The sequence below is a fragment of the Herpailurus yagouaroundi genome, unplaced genomic scaffold (genome assembly GCF_014898765.1).
Source record: "Herpailurus yagouaroundi ecotype Mexico unplaced genomic scaffold, PumYag 189, whole genome shotgun sequence".
Classification (NCBI taxonomy): domain Eukaryota; kingdom Metazoa; phylum Chordata; class Mammalia; order Carnivora; family Felidae; genus Herpailurus; species Herpailurus yagouaroundi.
Genome location: NW_024412420.1, coordinates 16,499,780 through 16,517,152, shown reverse-complemented (window position 1 = coordinate 16,517,152; position 17,373 = coordinate 16,499,780). Strand labels below are relative to the sequence as shown.

At 41.7% G+C, this 17,373-nt stretch overlaps 1 protein-coding gene across 3 annotated transcripts in view; it reads left to right on the top strand.

Annotated features, from left to right (window-relative positions):
* EZH1 (enhancer of zeste 1 polycomb repressive complex 2 subunit) overlaps nucleotides 1-17,373 on the top strand; it is a 29,635-nt gene that overhangs the window by 4,917 nt on the left and 7,345 nt on the right. For 2 of the 3 annotated variants that reach the window (XM_040497634.1, XM_040497635.1), the window contains exons 2-13: nucleotides 2,924-3,015; nucleotides 3,618-3,738; nucleotides 4,075-4,203; nucleotides 6,199-6,318; nucleotides 7,924-8,044; nucleotides 8,955-9,131; nucleotides 10,063-10,165; nucleotides 10,652-10,815; nucleotides 11,200-11,291; nucleotides 14,454-14,634; nucleotides 15,147-15,343; nucleotides 16,863-16,954. In XM_040497634.1, the coding sequence (XP_040353568.1) occupies nucleotides 3,011-3,015; nucleotides 3,618-3,738; nucleotides 4,075-4,203; nucleotides 6,199-6,318; nucleotides 7,924-8,044; nucleotides 8,955-9,131; nucleotides 10,063-10,165; nucleotides 10,652-10,815; nucleotides 11,200-11,291; nucleotides 14,454-14,634; nucleotides 15,147-15,343; nucleotides 16,863-16,954 (1,502 nt within the window). In that variant the 5' untranslated portion in view covers nucleotides 2,924-3,010. The remainder of the gene's footprint in view (nucleotides 1-2,923; nucleotides 3,016-3,617; nucleotides 3,739-4,074; nucleotides 4,204-6,198; nucleotides 6,319-7,923; nucleotides 8,045-8,954; nucleotides 9,132-10,062; nucleotides 10,166-10,651; nucleotides 10,816-11,199; nucleotides 11,292-14,453; nucleotides 14,635-15,146; nucleotides 15,344-16,862; nucleotides 16,955-17,373) is intronic. The other variant, XM_040497636.1, reaches the window with a different exon arrangement.

Genomic DNA, 17,373 nt, shown 5'->3' with positions numbered 1-17,373 from the left:
CTTGTTTGCCATTCCAGTATCTTTTTTGGAAGTATCTGTTCAAATCTTTTGCCCACTTTTTATTGGGTAATCTTGTTGAGTTGTAGAGGAGTTATTTATATATATAAAGACTTACTCTTAAATTTCTAGATCAAAACAGCATTTATTTATTTATTTACTTACTTATTTATTTATTTATTTAAATGTTATTTTTGAGAGAGAGACAGAATGCAAGCGGGGGAGGAACAGAGAGAGAGGGAGACACAGAATCTGTGAAGCAGGCTCCAGGCTCGGAGCTGTCAGCACATAGCCCAATGCGACGCTCGAACCCAGGAACTGTGAGATCATGACCTGAGCTGAAGTTGGACGCCCAACCGACTGAGCCACCCAGGCGCCCCGGCATATGTTTATTTTCAGTGTATAAGTGAATATAATGAAAAGCTCTTAAGGACTGGCCTCGCACTTAACTGGAATGTACATGGCTGTTTTGTATGTGTCAGGAACTAAAGAATCAATCTAGTAGAAATATAAAGTAGTTTTTATGTGCCACCCCCTTTGCCCAAGTTACATGAACCCATTTATCCAAATATGTTCTAGTGAATGTTGAGGTTTTGTTTGTTTGCTTTTTAAATTAAGAAAAATAAAATCTTTGAAGTGGTAGTTGTTGGTCAGCATTCTGCCGCTGTGAAAACCCATCTTATGGCTGTGTTTCAGGTGTTTATTTAAATTATACCTATCCATTCCAAACAGTATGTCTCGTCTTCCTTCTACACTCTGTGGGGGCCGACCAACTGCCAAATAAACTTTTAGAGACTTTGGAGACCCATTCAAAAGCCGAGAAAAATAAATATTAGCTTATGGTCACATGAGACTCAAATATCACATTAATTGTAAAAGGAGGAAGTGTGGCTTATTTTACACTGTGATTGGTTAAAAGTCAATGGCATTTTCATGTGTATGTGTGTACTCCTCTGGCCATATAAAACACTTGAGTAAAATTAGAAATAGTGCCATTAATTATTGGACTGTGTGTCCTGTCATCTCTTTTGACAGACTGTAGATCACATTTCAATTATAAATCATTTCTCTTTTATTTATTTTTGAGAGAGATAGAGTGTGAGTGGGGAGGGGTAGAGAGAGAGGGAGACACAGAATCCGAAGCAGGCTCCAGGCTAAGCTGTCAGCACAGAGCCTGATGTGGGGCTTGAACTCATGGCTGCGAGATCATGACCTGAGCCGAAGTTGCACGTCCAACCGACTGAGCCACCCAAGCACCCCACAATTATAATTTCTTTAACAAAAAATTGGTATTTTTCTGTGGGCATCTCTAAAATCTACACACACACACCCCCTAGCAGCTGTGGATTTTATTCTTTTTCCATTATTTGATCCCCAGGTTTGTTTTTTTTTTAACATTTTATTTTTATGTATTTTGAGGGAGGGAGAGAGAGTCTGTGCTGTCAGCACAAGAGCCTGATGTGGGGCTTGAAACCACAAACCATGAGATCATGACCTGAGCCGAAGTCAAGAGTTGGATGCTTAACCAAGGTGCCCCTTGATCCCCAGTTTTAAATGGACTGAGCAACCTGCCATAGGCTTACTATTTCAAAGAGGGAAATGAGCTCCCCCAGAAAATGTCAGAAAGGTTGCAGTTCAAAACCATTTTTTAGGAGGTTATGAAGTCTCACTGAATTATGGTCCCTCCTTTGGCCCCATTCCATGAGGAATGAGAAGTATTTAAAAGATGTCGGAGGAAGAGAGACAGTGCAATTTGTGAGGAAAGAAATTCAAGTCTGTGTAACTTTTTTCCTTTTTGTAACTCAACACCTTAGCAGCCTGGGATTCAGAGTCTTAGATTATGCTGTTGTTTCATTCCCTTCCCCCAGAGAGATAATAGTTAACTCACAGGGAATTCTGTTTTTAAGAGTTTGAATCACTTGATTGAGTTAATAGTAAACACAGTGAGTCTGCCTGCTTCTTTGCTATTCCTTCTATCCTCTAAATTTACTAAATTTAACATCATGTTTCACCGATCCATTTGATTCTTCAAACGAAACAATCAGGTACAGTCTCTTAAAGTTCACGTGCCTGAGATGTTATAATCATGTCTGACTGTGACAGATGTGAGACAGTGGGTTATATTTTGCTGTTTTCTTGTCAGTGCTGTCATTTCTTACGGGGAAAAACAGGTAATTGAAAAATGCATCTTTAGAAGAAATATGTTCTTTGGGCATCTGGGTGGCTCAGTCGCTTAAGCATCTGACTTCAGCTCAGATCATGATCTCTTCGTTCACACATCTGGAGCCTGTTTCAGACTCTGTGTCTTCCTCTTTCTCTGCCCCTCCCTGCTTGTGCTCACTTTCTGTCTCAAAAATGAATAAACACTATTTTTTTTTCAAAAAAAGAAGAAATATGTTCTTAAACCCCCAAAGAATTTTTTTTTCATAAAATTAAAAAAAAGAAGGCCTGAAACTTTAGTTTTCCTTTCAAATATTGGCTCTTCATAGCCCCTTATAATGTTTTCATTAACTTAAAATGCTAGGTGAAATGAATAGAACTAGTTCTCTAGGAAACCTCAGCAGTTAGAATAGAGCAAAAGCATAACCTTATAGATGGTACTGAATTTTTACATGTACTTAATATTTGTTCTTTCCCTGAAACAATTGATGGGGCTGCCGGCTGAGCCTAGAAATTGGTTCAGAAAAAGTGGAAGCAGGGAACTCGATTGTGTAATTGTGAGAATAAATTTGTACACATGCCTGGAAGACTACAATTTGATAAAATAAAGGGTCATCCAGTATGATCGGGGCCTGACTTCCATGCAGAAATAGTGGCAGCAGAGACCTCGAAGTCTTTGTAGTTCTGGGTGAGCATCCTACTTAAGGTATCAGGGTCTAAATATGCTCCGTTGACTTAAAATCACTGTCTGTTCTCTTTTGAAAAGCTGAGCATTCGTTTTGCCTTAGTGTCTTGCCATCCCTCTGAAGAACAGAAGGCACATTATAAAACCAGACAGTTCCCCTTGCATTCTATGAGGTAGGTAGAATGTGTTACAGTAAGTACTTTCTTAGAACTTTGAACCTTAATTCAACCCCCCCTCCCCCCATCCAATAAAAAAGTGATTTGCAGTGTTCTATTTCTGTGTGTCTTGCTGTTGGGTTGGAGATGATATTATGCTGTTGTCATATCCTACCTTTATTGTTAGGCATGTGGTGGGTTGAGACAATTTGGCAGGTACAGTTTTGTAGTGTGGGTGGATCTTTCCCTGAAGCTCTTTGGTATTAACTTGATTCTTGCAGAACATTTCTCTTAGACAAGGTATTGAGTGGGCTTCCAAATGTCCAAGGAATCCACATCCTCAAATACCCATGAGAGAACTTCTGAGTACTGAATTAAAAATGAGGTGCCACAGGAGAACGGAGGCTGCAGAACAGGAAGTGCTGATGTGAAACCTTTTTTTTTTTTTTAATTGAAACCTTTTGTTGAGCTCACAGATTTGGGTTCTTTAAACTGTGTTTTTATGAATACATGCCGTGGGAAGGGAAGCATGACTGACCACATTGATTTGAGTTTGAGGAATTCTTCATTTCCAGGTAGTAAAATGCTGTTTCTCATCTCTGACTCTTCTTGGATTACAGCAAAATGGATATCTCAAACCCCCCAACTTCCAAATGTATCACTTACTGGAAAAGAAAAGTTAAATCTGAATACATGCGACTCCGACAACTGAAGCGGCTTCAGGCAAATATGGGCGCGAAGGTAAAAACTAACTCCCGTGTGATGAGTTATCTATTTTAATATATTGATCTAATGTAGAAGGTTGGGCTTTGAAAAATTTTTTTTTAATGTTTATTTTTTGAGAGAGAGAGAGAGACAGAGGTGAGTGGGAGAGGGGCAGAGAAAGAGACACACGGAACTCAAAGCAGGCTACAGGCTCCACACTGTCAGTGCAGAGTCTAACACAGGGCTTGGACTCACAAACTGTGAGACCATGACCTAAGCCAAAGTCCAATGCTTAACTGACTGAGCCACCCAGGTGCCCTAGGCTGGGCTCTTCTCTTAAAATTCTAACCATTGTTCCCTTGGCTTTTCCAGGCTCTGTATGTAGCAAATTTTGCAAAGGTTCAAGAAAAAACCCAGATCCTCAATGAAGAATGGAAGAAGCTTCGTGTCCAACCTGTGCAGTTGATGAAGCCTGTGAGTGGGCATCCTTTTCTCAAAAAGGTACTTCCAGGTGTCTAAGCTCAGCCTTCCTTGTTTCCTTGGACTTAAGTTGTTTGTTTGTTGTTGTTTTTCTGTATTTATGACTTATTAGAAAATAAGGATAATGGATATAGTTATTATAGTCAATTTTGAATAACTGGGGTGGTAAATCTGTAGCTTAAAGAATAGCCTATTCACCTATTATTCTCCTCAGTTAGTGGGTATAATCATGAGGGTTTTAAGATTTTATTTTTAAGTAATCTCTCCACCCTACATGGGCCTTGAACTCACAACCCCAGAGATCAAGAATTGTACACTTTTCCAAGTGAGCCAGCCGGGCCCCCCTGAGTGTTTTTTGTTTTTCAATATTTATCTTTGAGAGAGTGCAAGCAGGGGAGGGGTAGAGAGAGGGGGACAGAGGATCCGAAGTGAGCTCTGCACTGACAGGCTGACAGCAGAGGACCCGATGTGGGGCTGGCTCGAACTCACCAACTGTGTGAGATCATGAACTGAGCCACCCAAGTGCCCCTTTTGATTTTTTATTTTTTAACAGAAAAATGAAACAGTTAGTGTCTACTTTACTAGGCTCTGTGTACGAGCTTCAAAACAACCCTGTCTATGCCTTGTTTGGCACCTCGGTGCTTTGATATTGGAAAGAGAGGACCCAGGATAATGAGCAGGAATATATTGATCAAAGGAATGTTCCTTGTTATAAATCTAAAAATCATTCTAGTCTTAAAGAGATAATATTTTTAAAAATAAATTTATCTCTCTTTTTAAGTTTATTTGTTTATTTTGAGAGAGAAGAAGAGAAATAATGTACGTGCGTGCATGAGCAGGGGAGACACAGAGGACAGAGAGCGGGAGAGAGAGAGACCCAAACAGCCTCTACTGTCAGCAAGGAGCCCAGCTCAGGGCTTGAACTCACGAACCATGAGATCATGACCCGAGCTGAAATCAAGAGTCAGATACTTAACCGACTGAGCCACCCAGGTGCCCCTAAGAGATAATTTTTTTTTTAATGTTTTTATTTATTTTTGAGACAGAGAGAGACAAAGCATGAGCGGGGAAGGGGCAGAGAGAGAGGGAGACACAGAATCTGAAGCAGCCTCCAGGCTCTGAGCTGTCAGCACAGAGCCTGACATGGGGCTCGAACTCACAGACTGTGAGATCATGACCTGAGCAGAAGTCGGACACTTAACCAACTGAGCCACCCAGGCACCCCGAGATAATATTTTTAAGATGTAAAAAGTGGATAGTATATTGAGCAGTTTTCTTCTCCAAAGCAGAATATGACTCTAATTTCTGTACTGCTTTGCTTTCCCCCTACTGTCTCCATCACCTCTGCAGCTAAGTTGAGGCCAACTGTCTTAAAGTGTAGGTACTCAGGAAAACTTCCTCATCTCCTAGGACTTTCAGAGGCCTTTTGCTGTTGTGGACAGTCCAAGGAGAGCAGCAATTTTACATTGAAATAAACACCAGTTGGGTGTGAGAGGCACCATGCTGGCGTCTGTAGATGATACAAAGGTGAATAAGAGACAGTTTCCACAGCTTTACAATCCAGTGGTTCCTTTTTTAGGAGCTGATTGTTGCAAAATCCTCAACCTATTAATTTGTAAGAATTAGAAGACTATTGGGACCATTTTAGAAGGAAACTACAGTTCTCTTTTTAATTTTTTAAAATTAAAAAAAAATTTTAAGTTTATTTATTTTGAGAGAGAGAGAGAGAGAGAGAGTATAAGTGGGGGAGGAGCAGAGAGAGAGAGGGAGAGAGAGAATCCCAAGCAGCCTCCACATTGTCAGCACAGAGTCAGACAAGGGCTCAGTCCCACAAACCATTGAGGTCATGACCTGAGCCCATGAGAGAAGCCCAAGCAGGCTCCACACTGTTGGCACAGAGCCCAATGCTCGATCCCAGTTGGACACTTAACTGACTGAGCCACGTAGGCGCCCCACTCCAGTTCTCTCGGGTCATGTGCTTGCCTTTCCCTCCCCATGTCTTTGCTTATATTTCAGTGTACCATAGAGAGCATTTTCCCAGGATTTGCAAGCCAACATATGTTAATGAGGTCTCTGAACACAGTTGCCTTGGTTCCCATCATGTATTCCTGGTCCCCTCTCCAGCAGAACTTTATGGTATGTATTAAAAGCACTGCGGTGATTGTATAAACTGTATGATTATCCTGTGTTGGTGTGCTGGCACTCCTCTTAGGGTAAAGATTGTCAGATTGTACTTAACAAAGCTTGGGCATGCAGGACAGACTGTTTTTTAATTTATTTACTCTCTATACACACACACAGACACACACACACACACACGTACATATAGCACACGTTATTCTAACTCATTAGGTTTTGTGCTCTCTGAAGTGTCCTTCTGAGTTGATGCTAGATTTTTTTGTTTTTGTTTTTTTTAAGATTTATTTATTTTGAGAGAGAGAGAGAGAGACAGAGACAGAGCATGTGAGCCAGGGAGGGGCAAAGAGAGAGGAGAGAGAATCCCAAGCAGCCTCCACATTGTCAGCAGAGTGAGACAAGGGGCTCAATCCCACAAACCATTGAGGTCATGACCTGAGCCGAGATCAAGAGTTGGACACTTAATCAGCTGAGCCACCCAGGCACTCCAATGCTTATTCTTTTTTGAATGAATGAGACTGGGCAAGACTCCAATTTTCCCTTACTACTTTGGCCCAGTTTTGTAACATGTGAAGTTAAATGCAGTCTAAATCAGACACTTGAGGCTTAAGCAGGTTGACATCTCCCTGCTGATGGAGCGATCCTTTCTGAACCCCCTAAAGGCAAGATGCTGTGAAAGCAACTGAAATAATAGAGGGGCACATGGATTCAGGAGCCTTACATCTGGGCCTTTATGCTGACTCCTGCTCGGGTTAGTTTTGGTTCTGATAATCAGTCCTGTCTAAATACTGGCATTGCTTATCATCTGCCTGGTGACAGCAGGAATAGGATATAGGTTTACAGAAGGGAATCCTCTCTTAGAATAAAACTTCACAGTAATTTTACTTACTACTTGGGGAATTAAGAATGGCTGTGTTTTCTGCTGAACAACAACAATAACAAAAATCCATTAGTATTTTCTTTAGCCAGGAAATATTCATAGCTCATACTGCAGTTGACTTTAGGTTCCCATCGAGTGTGATCGACCTGAGTTGTAATCATAATTTTTTATTATGATTATGGGAGTTTAGTCCTAGTATGTATAAGAGACTACCCAGAAACTCTATGGTTGCTCAGGTTCTGTTCTGAATATTCTGGTTATATTGCAGATTATACTCTTGGAAGCCTTCCTTTTCATTTATGTATCTCTACTTATGATAAGAATTAGAATTGAAGACTTTTTAGACTATTGTTTAAGTGATATTTGTACCTATTTTACAACGATGTTTTGTAGATAATAGATGGAATCACTGTGAAAGATAAATGTGCTGGCAAATTCTAAATGTTGTTGCAAATATCATTGTCAGTACTAGGCTAAACATTTGGTAGTTAATATCCTTAAGTAGTTAAACTGACTTTTTTCCCTAAGAGTAGCATTGCCCCTTCCGTTTGAAGTTTTGTTGGCAACACAGAATGGCCAGTCTTTAAAAATGCAGGAAACTCTGTAACCAAAGGTGTTTTCAGGAAATTCAAGCATCAAAAAAGGCCCAGCAAAGATTCTATTAAACAGGAAAGAGGAGCTGCCTAGTGAATTCATGGAGTGAATCACATCTGGTTTGATTTCAGGTAGAAGATGAGACAGTTTTGTGCAATATTCCCTACATGGGAGATGAGGTGAAAGAAGAAGATGAGACTTTCATTGAGGAGCTCATCAATAACTATGATGGGAAAGTCCACGGTGAAGAAGGTAGTGGTACTGGGCTCTTTGGGAGAAAACTTTATTAAAATGGTGCCCCTTCTTTGGTACATCATCATCTTGCTTTTATTTGCTACCTCACGGTGTACACACTGAAGAATATTTCGATTGCTGGGACTAAAAATTTTATATTAAAAATGTGCCCAGTTAAATTGTAAAAGGAGTTGCGACATAAAAGGATTTTATATATGTAGTAATCAGTGGCTGAGGAGATAGTGTAGTGCACAGAGAAGTATGATCTTAGGAGTTTTCCATAAATCCATCCAAAGCCATTTTGTTCTTCATTTCTCTTTCTCTGAGAATGGTAATGAGCGTAATCTCTCTGTCCTACTTTGATCCAGATATATCCTAGATCTCCCAGAAATTGTAACATTCTGACTTTCCAGCTCTTTTGACAGTTGTGGGTACTGTTGAAAATGCATTATTTATCTACTGCGCCCCCTAGTGTTCAAAGACTTTATCCTAAGTTGTTAGTGTAACCCCACAGAGTATGATTTTAAGAAGATAATGCTGTCTTTTGACTCAAAGACGTCACTGGCAACCCATCAGCAGCAAAACCAAGTAAATTTTCATGTTATCATTCTTTTCCTGTCCCACTTGTATTGCTTGTACACCTTTGTGAGATTTTGGACCATAAATACAGGTTGATCTGTGACTGAGGAAGTGAACTATCCCAGTTAGAGTAAAGCCTATATAACTGGATTTCCCACTCTAGCCAGCTTGATTGTTGCAGCTGTAAGAGCCAATCAAAGTATTGTAATTTCCTGACTGTTCATATAAAAATGTACCTATGTTATATAACGTAAGTTGTACTTCAGGAGTGAATACGAGAAAACCTTCCTAGGAGGACTAAGGGAACATGAAATGACCACAGCTCAGCCATCTAATCTTTATGTTTTAGAGATGATCCCTGGATCTGTTCTGATTAGTGATGCTGTTTTCCTGGAGTTAGTAGATGCTCTGAATCAATACTCAGATGAAGAGGAGGAAGGGCACAATGACACCTCAGATGGGAAGCAAGATGACAGCAAAGAAGATCTGCCAGTGACAAGAAAGAGAAAACGACACGCTCTTGAAGGTAAATATTCCATTCTGAAAGTGACAGGGAGAGGGGAAAAAGGGAGAAACAGAAAGGTTTGTTGATTATTAAAGGCTGCTGGTGCTTCTCACTTGGTTCACTCTGAAGGAAACAGAGTAGTGTGTTTGGGAGACATGGAAAATTAGAAAGAAGAAAATATAATTATCCTATAATTTTACTACCTAGGAATAACCAGCATTAATGTTTTCTTCTAGACCTAAAAAAATGTGTGTGTGTGTGTGTGTGTGTGTGTATGTGTGCGTGTGTGTATCCACACACACACACAGAATATACACATACACATACCTAAAACGAATATAATGTTGTATGTCAACTGTGTCTCAAGTTTTTAAAAGTACATATATAATAAAAAAAAGTACAGATACAAAACAACGTGTTTTATATGCATTATGTGAAATGGGATCATGCCACAGATACACACACATACACAATTTTACATCCCTTTTTATTTGATCTTCTCTCATAAGCATTTTTCCATGTTGTTAATATTTAATTAACTTAATGTTTAATTATGTGCCATGGTACTTACTTATACTATACGTCCAGAGACATAGTGTCTCTGTCTTGTTACAACAAAGCTGTAACATCAGTCTTGTTCTTCAGCCTCATCATTATGATGGCATTCTTCAGTATCCACATCTCTCCATGAAAACTCCTGTTTTCTCCTCTAGATTCTCTCTTGGAACATGGATTTTGTCATTAATGTATAGATGACGCTGATTTCCTTATGACTGGTAACCTATTAGATAAACCCAGGTAGCATTGACTTTCTTTATGTGTTCCTAAACAGTCAGCGGTTGGGTTAGCAAAGCAGCTGTAATCAAAATGCTGTGACAGAGGGAAAATGACCAAACAGCTTTGTTTGCATCCTTGATTATAGCTCAGGAGCTCTTTGTCATTTCCAACTCAGGCAACAAAAAGAGTTCCAAGAAACAGTTCCCAAACGACATGATCTTCAGTGCAATTGCCTCGATGTTCCCTGAGAACGGTGTCCCGGATGACATGAAGGAGAGGTAGGGAAGGCCGTTCCACTCAGGCCATGTAGAGCGCTCAAGCAAACTTTTATTCAAGCCTAAATTTGGTTAATAAAAAACCTTGTTTCTGGTAAGTGTGCTATGATTTGCTCACACTTATGATTGTTTCCTACTTCATTTGCTTACCTCTAAATACCCATTCCCATATTAAAGGGCATTGTTCATTGGCTTTGAAGTAATTTCGGGCAGCGAACTTCTAAAATTCTGCATTTTTCTGGAGAGTTACTCCAGCGCCATACTTTCCAAATCTGTCTCTCTCTTTGCTTGCAGACATGTGCCCAGCCCAGCACAGGTGCAGTGGTGCACCCACTTAGGTATACGCCACCCTGCCATCAGCAAGCCCCGTAAAAAAGCACCCATGCTCCCTTGGCCGACCGTACCTGGATGACTGTCAGTGCGCGATCTGTACTTTCTCAGTGAAGACGTTTCCTTGGAAGGAATTCTTCTCTCTCTTTTTAAAAATAGGTACCGGGAGCTGACGGAGATGTCAGACCCCAATGCGCTTCCCCCTCAGTGCACACCCAACATCGACGGCCCCAACGCCAAGTCCGTGCAGCGGGAGCAGTCTCTGCACTCCTTCCACACACTTTTTTGCCGACGCTGCTTCAAATACGACTGCTTCCTTCACCGTGAGTGGGGCTACTCTGAAATACTCTCCTGTTCTCCATCCCCAACCACTGCATCCTTCTGTTTATTTTAGTTAATCATACAGAGTTCCTGGCTTCTGACCTGACGCTGGTTTTACAAAGGGCGGGTTCTCTATTCACTTGTACCGTTGCGGTGCAATGTGTTTCGCACGGTCAGGACAGAATAACCAGCAACATATGAGTCCCTGAGCACCTGTTAGCTTTGAAAGGGTTGTGTTGATGTCAGAAATGATTAAATTTTGCACACCTTGATGGTAGCTGTTTATATCTAAATTTTCCCACCATGGCTCCTTAATTGGATTTTGTTCTTCCCCATCCTGCCAAGTGGATGAACCATTGGAAACAGGACAGTTTTGTGTTTTCCAGCTTTTCACGCCACCCCTAATGTATATAAACGCAAGAACAAAGAGATCAAGATTGAACCAGAACCATGTGGCACAGACTGCTTCCTTTTGCTGGTATGTTCTTTTTTTTTTTTTTTTTTTTTTAAGTTTTATTTATTTAACTAACCTCTACATCCAACCTGACACTCCAACTCATGACCCTTAGATCAAGAGTTGACGCTCCGCCAACTGAACCAGCCAGTCACTCCTTGCTGATATGTTCTTAAACTGTTCTGCCATTGTTAAATCTGTTGAAAATTGAGCAGGAAATGGCCCTTCAGTTTTCTGCTCCTGGGAATACAAACCAGATGAGCCAGTATGTAGCACTCTGGGGGGTCACAAAGCACAAATAAAACAGGACTTCTGCTCTTAAGGAGCTCCCAAATACTAAGGACTATGAAATTAGTCTCGTGGTGTGAGGAGGGCATGTGTGTATCTGTAATGGCATTTTCTTTGCTGTCTTCTTTTAAATGCATAGAAACATACAAGAAATAACACATGAAAGCACCCATGTCTTATTGTAAGGTAAACAGCCAGATGGGCCCTTCCCTGATGGACAGACTTTATGCGGCAGCATAAATTCTCCTGCATTCGTGTGGGAAGGCACTACACTTAGAACGAGAAGGGAATAGGTTCACTTGGACCAGCCAAAGACACAGTTTTGCTTTCTGCACACTACAGTGAGCTTAGGTAAAGAATAAAATACCTTGATTTCTGCTACCAATTAAAAATAGGTTATAGAGCCAAGTGCCTTTGGGACCATCTTTAGTGGGATAATAGAAGAAAAGATGGTAAAAAGTGCCACTGGGTATACATCTGGAAAATGAGCCATGTGATAATAGCAAAAGAGTGAACAGACTTTCTCTACTTTTTCCCCCATATGGGTCGACTCCTTACTGTGTGCCAAGTAGCATGCTGGCCCTTAACGTATATTATCTTACATTCTTGCTTACGACAACATCCTGAGGTGGAGAAGCTATGGGTTATAGAAGCTACATATTTTGTCCAAGATTTGTTAATGTCAGTGGTTTGGCAGTAATGAAATTCAAGCTCTGGTCTAGCTCCAGAGTCCATACTTTTTAAGTTATTCCACACTTAAAAAAATTACACTGTGTTATATCAACGCCAGCATTTATTTTTTTATTCTTATATATATATTTTTTAAAGAGCGTTTTTTTTTTTCTTTAATGTTTACCTATTTTTGAGAGGGAAAGAGACAGAGTGTGAGTGGGGGCGGGGCAGAGAAGGAGACACAGAATCCAAAGCAGGCTCCAGGCTCTGAGCTGTCAGCACAGAGCCTGACGGGGTGCTCGAAACACAAACCGCGAGATCATGACCTAAGCCGAAGATGGACGCTTAACCTACTGAGACACCCAGGCGCCCCTTATTTTTATTTACTTTTTACTGTTTATTTTTTTGAGAGAGAGACACACACAGAGTGCAAGCAGGGGCAGGGCAGAGAGAGGGAAACACAGAATCCAAAGCAGGCTCCAGGCTGTCAGCACAGAGCCCGATGTGGGGCTCAAACCCACGAACCTTGAGATCATGACCTGAGCTGAAGACTGAGCCGCCCAGACGCCCCAACACCAGCATTTATATAAGTAAAAAGACGTTGTCTTTCTCACAGCAATTACCCTGAGACCCTGTACATGTTTCAAAAGATGCTGTCAGTGCCCAAAATGTATGTCTATGTGTGTGTGTTTAACTTACAGAACTGTCTGTGTACAGTTTTTCTTTTATTGCTTTTTAGAAATCAGTGCATTTTTCAAATATAATGCTGGACTGTTTTTCCCTCAATCTCGATCATGGAAGGAAGGTGAAAGATATCTTCTTAGATTTAATGATGGTTTTTCCATATTTGCTTCGTCCCTCTATTTGTATATGCATATCTTTTGCTGAGCAATTTGAAAATAATTTGCAGACATTGAGATACTTGTTTGCTAAGTATTTCAGCATGCACTTCCTAAAAATACAGACATTCTCTTATATAACCACATTATTACACCTAAAAAAAATTCAGAGAATTTAATAATATCATCTGTCAGTTCCATATTTAAATTTTTTCAGCTGTACCAAGAGTAGCTGGGTTTGTTTGTTTGTTTTTTTTTTTTTTTAACCAAGGTCATCCAGTCATACATCATATTTGATTATTATGTCTTTTCAGTCTCCTTTAATGTCAAGTAATCACACCATTTTTTTTTTTTTCCTTTTTGAAAAATCCAGGCTCATTGTCTAGTAGGATACTGTCCCAAATTCTGAATTTGTGGTTTTCTTCTGGTGTTACTGAACTTGTTTTTGTATCCTCTATTTCCCATGAACTAGAATTAGCTCTGGAGCCTTAGTTATACTTATGTTAAATCTTTTGATCACGAATACATTGTAAGTGATGCTGTGTACGTCACATTGTAGGATGAGCACATTGAGTTAATTTTAAAACTTCACATTCAGTTAATTTTAAAACTTCACTTTTGGAATTTCCTTTAGGGCCTACAGGATATTAGTCTGAATATCCTTAGTAATGGCAAATCTTTATCCTTTGCACGTAGATTTAGTTTTCAGAAACAGCTAGAAGTGTTTGGGAACCAGGTCTGGTGAGAAGTAGATGATCAAGTTGTGTGATAGTTATTGGGTCTTTTTTTTTTTTTTTTTTTTTTTTTAAATAAAGCATAGCTATAAAGTAATGAAGCAGTATTCTTCCAAGTCTAATAAACTGATTTGGGAGAAGTAAGTAGTGATATTGGACAAATTTAGGGACTACATATTTTATTATTGAAACAGAAGCAGTGCAAGTAGAATGAAAAAAAACAGTGTGGCCAGGGGATGGGGAGCCCTCATTCTGTACCTATTCTGGAACAGTTAGCTACATATGCTCAAGCAGGTCCCTTCCTCTCTGAACCTCATTTCCTCTTCCACAGGAGAATGTGTTCTCAAATTCCAAATAGCTAACATGCAAATGAGTTTTAGACCCAACTCACTGGAAAGTTGAAGATGCACAGATTATATCTGTTTTAATATTACTTGACAAGGCAGCTCTTCTGTGAAGAGGTATAAATTTGTAAGTTTTAGAATGCTGGTTAAGCAGCTTTTACATAGTCACACTTACATAGCACAGAGCAAAACATAGACAGTGTCATTGCATGTAAGCACAGGCGTTGAAGAAGGGGGTTTGTAATGATGGGATCAATATGGCGACCCTGGGCCTGTTCCTGTCTCCCACCTGTAACGTGTACATTGCAGGAAGGAGCGAAGGAGTATGCCATGCTCCACAACCCTCGCTCTAAGTGCTCCGGGCGTCGCCGACGAAGGCACCACATGGTCAGTGCTTCCTGCTCCAACACTTCAGCCTCTGCTGTGGCTGAGACTAAAGAAGGGGACAGTGACAGGGATACAGGCAATGACTGGGCCTCCAGTTCTTCAGGTACACTGAACAGAAAGCGATCCTTTCTTCCTATGCAAGGCCTCTGGGAAACGCAGGATCACTGCCTAACACTTAACGTTACTACTTTTTTAACATGGTTAGTTCTTCCTTTTTTTTTTTTTTTTTTAAGTTTATTTATTTATTTTGAGAGAGAGGTGGGGAGGGGCAGAGAGAGAGAGAGAGAGAGAGAGAGAGAGAGAAAGAGAGAATCCCAAACAGGCTCCATGCTCTCAGTGCAGAGCCTGATGCAGGGCTTGAACTCTTGCACCATGAGATAATGACCTGAACCGAAATTAAGGGTCGGGCACTTAACCAATTGAGCCACCCAGGCACCCCTAAAGATGGTTAGTCCTTTCTATGGCTTCGCCTGTTGGCAGTAGAGACAGGGAATATTTTGATTCCTAACTATTCTGCCATTTAAAGCAGAATGATGTACTTCGGAGTATATGGCAAATGACTGATGACAACTGCATTCTCTCTCCTCCTGTTGCTCGCATCTCCTCCTCTCTTAGAGGCCAACTCTCGCTGCCAGACCCCCACAAAGCAGAAGGCTAGTCCGGCCCCCCCTCAGCTCTGTGTAGTGGAAGCACCCTCGGAGCCTGTGGAATGGACTGGGGCTGAGGAATCTCTCTTTCGAGTGTTTCATGGCACCTACTTCAACAACTTCTGTTCCATAGCCAGACTTCTGGGAACTAAGACATGCAAGCAGGTACTCTCGCAGAGGAGCTGGGACAGGCAGGGCCCTCCTTTCATCCACTGCTCTGTCAGCCCTTTTGCCATCTTGTGTGGCCTGTCTCAAAAGGAGCTGTCTTAGGCTCAGTCCCTCATGAGCAGGTGCTTCTGAGCCACGAGGCGGGTTCCCCAAACATGGGACTGTTTCTGCAGACTGTTTCTGCAGATCCCAGGCCTAGCCGTGCTTGGGGAATCTGGTCTCCTCCTTGCTGAATTGTCATTTCTGTCTCTAGCCACTATCTGACTCTTCTGGGTGTTTCTGCCCTCTCTTAGCTTTTTGTTGTTGTTGTTTGTTTCTGGTCCCTGCCTTTCTTTCTAAATGTATACCCCTTTCCTAAAGGGACCCCCAGGTCTTTCTGGGGATCTTCTCATCTGGCCTGCTCCTGCTTCTGTAGCTGCCGCGGTCACCCCCTCTGTCAGTCTCCTCGGTTGCTTTCTTCTCCAGATGTTCTGTCGCTAGCTTTTCTAATTGCCACCCCCAGTAGCTGGGCCTGGACCTCACCCTTCTCACTCATGCCGTTACTAGAATCACAATTTGATAGCAGCCACTGATGCTTGGAGGTCGTGGGACCTGATGTCCCAATCAGTCTCCGCCTGACTGCAGTGACAAGACAGACTAAAGAACAGGGTTCAAGGAGCAGTTGGGTGTTAGGGCCGATCCAATAAGAAAGGAATGCTTGAGTTGAGCCATGCTGCTTAGCAGCCTGACTTCAGGAGGAGTCTCTGTGGCCTCTTCTTCATGATGCCTCTACTTAGAACATGCACTAGAACCATGAATGGAAGTGCCCTTTCACTTGGAGCTCATTGCCTATTTCCTTGAGGCAAAGGTTCTTAACCTGAAAATCTACAGAATTGTGGGCAAAACAATTTTGCCTGTATTTTCCTGAGAAGAAGATTTGTAGTTTTCATGGAATCTCAAGAGGGCCTATAGCCAAAAAGGAGAGGAAAAAAAAAAAAAAAAAAGGCAAAAACGAACGCTATAAGGGAAGAAGCATGTTGGAAGGGAACCAGTCTTCCAGAAATGCTGGCCTATGAAAATAGACAAGGGTCTGGCCTCTTCATACCAACAGAGGGAGCTAGCGCTTAGCCAAGGGGTACCACTCCTGTCCTGTCTTACAGTCGTTTATACAAGGGACCCAAAGTTGCCCTTCCTCAGAAGAGACAGATAATGTTGGTAAGAATCATTCCATTCAGGGCTTGGTAGGTAAAGGTGTAGATAAAAGCTACTGACCAGGAGAGCTGTAACTGTGCTCAGTATTTCTCTTTTCTAGAGTCAGGATAAATAGTTAAGAATTGATGTCAGGATGCCAGGGCCAGTGATCTGATATCTCAGTCCCACTCTGTGCCCCTCCCCCCGCCCCCCATTGAAGAGATGCTCAGTCAGCCGCCCTCGCCCTCGAGCTCTCCAGAATGCTCCCAAGCCCAGCGCCTGGCTGGCTCACTTATCTGACCACCTGGCTCAAGGAGTGACAAGTCCTGTTGGATTTCTCTTCCAGGTCTTTCAGTTTGCAGTCAAAGAATCACTTATCCTGAAGCTGCCAACAGATGAGCTCATGAACCCGTCGCAGAAGAAGAAAAGAAAGCACAGGCAAGGGTTGGACAAAGGACTTTCTGTTCCCTGTGCTCTGACCTCCCCTTGGACTTCCCAACTGCCTCCCTCTTGAGTTTAGCATTGCACAACTGAGGGCCAGCCTTCTCAGTGCTCCCTGTGGGTCTGTGACTTGGACCAGCCCTTCCTTCTCCCATCCCTAGATGCTGTGGACTGGGAGATAACCGTCTGCCGTCCCTTTAAGCTCCTGGCCAGTAGGGTGAGAGCTGGCCTCATGGCTCCACCCTGAGGCCATTTCTCCTCATTGGGTGGTTGGTGACCACTGTTCTCACTTCTCAACTCTGACCAGAGTTTTTCCTTTTGGCTCTTGTATTGTTTTTTCTAAGTTGCACAATAACACCGTCTTTTAGCTAGCCTTTGCTAAGGGTTGGAAGGGTTTTTTTTTTTTTTTTTTTTTT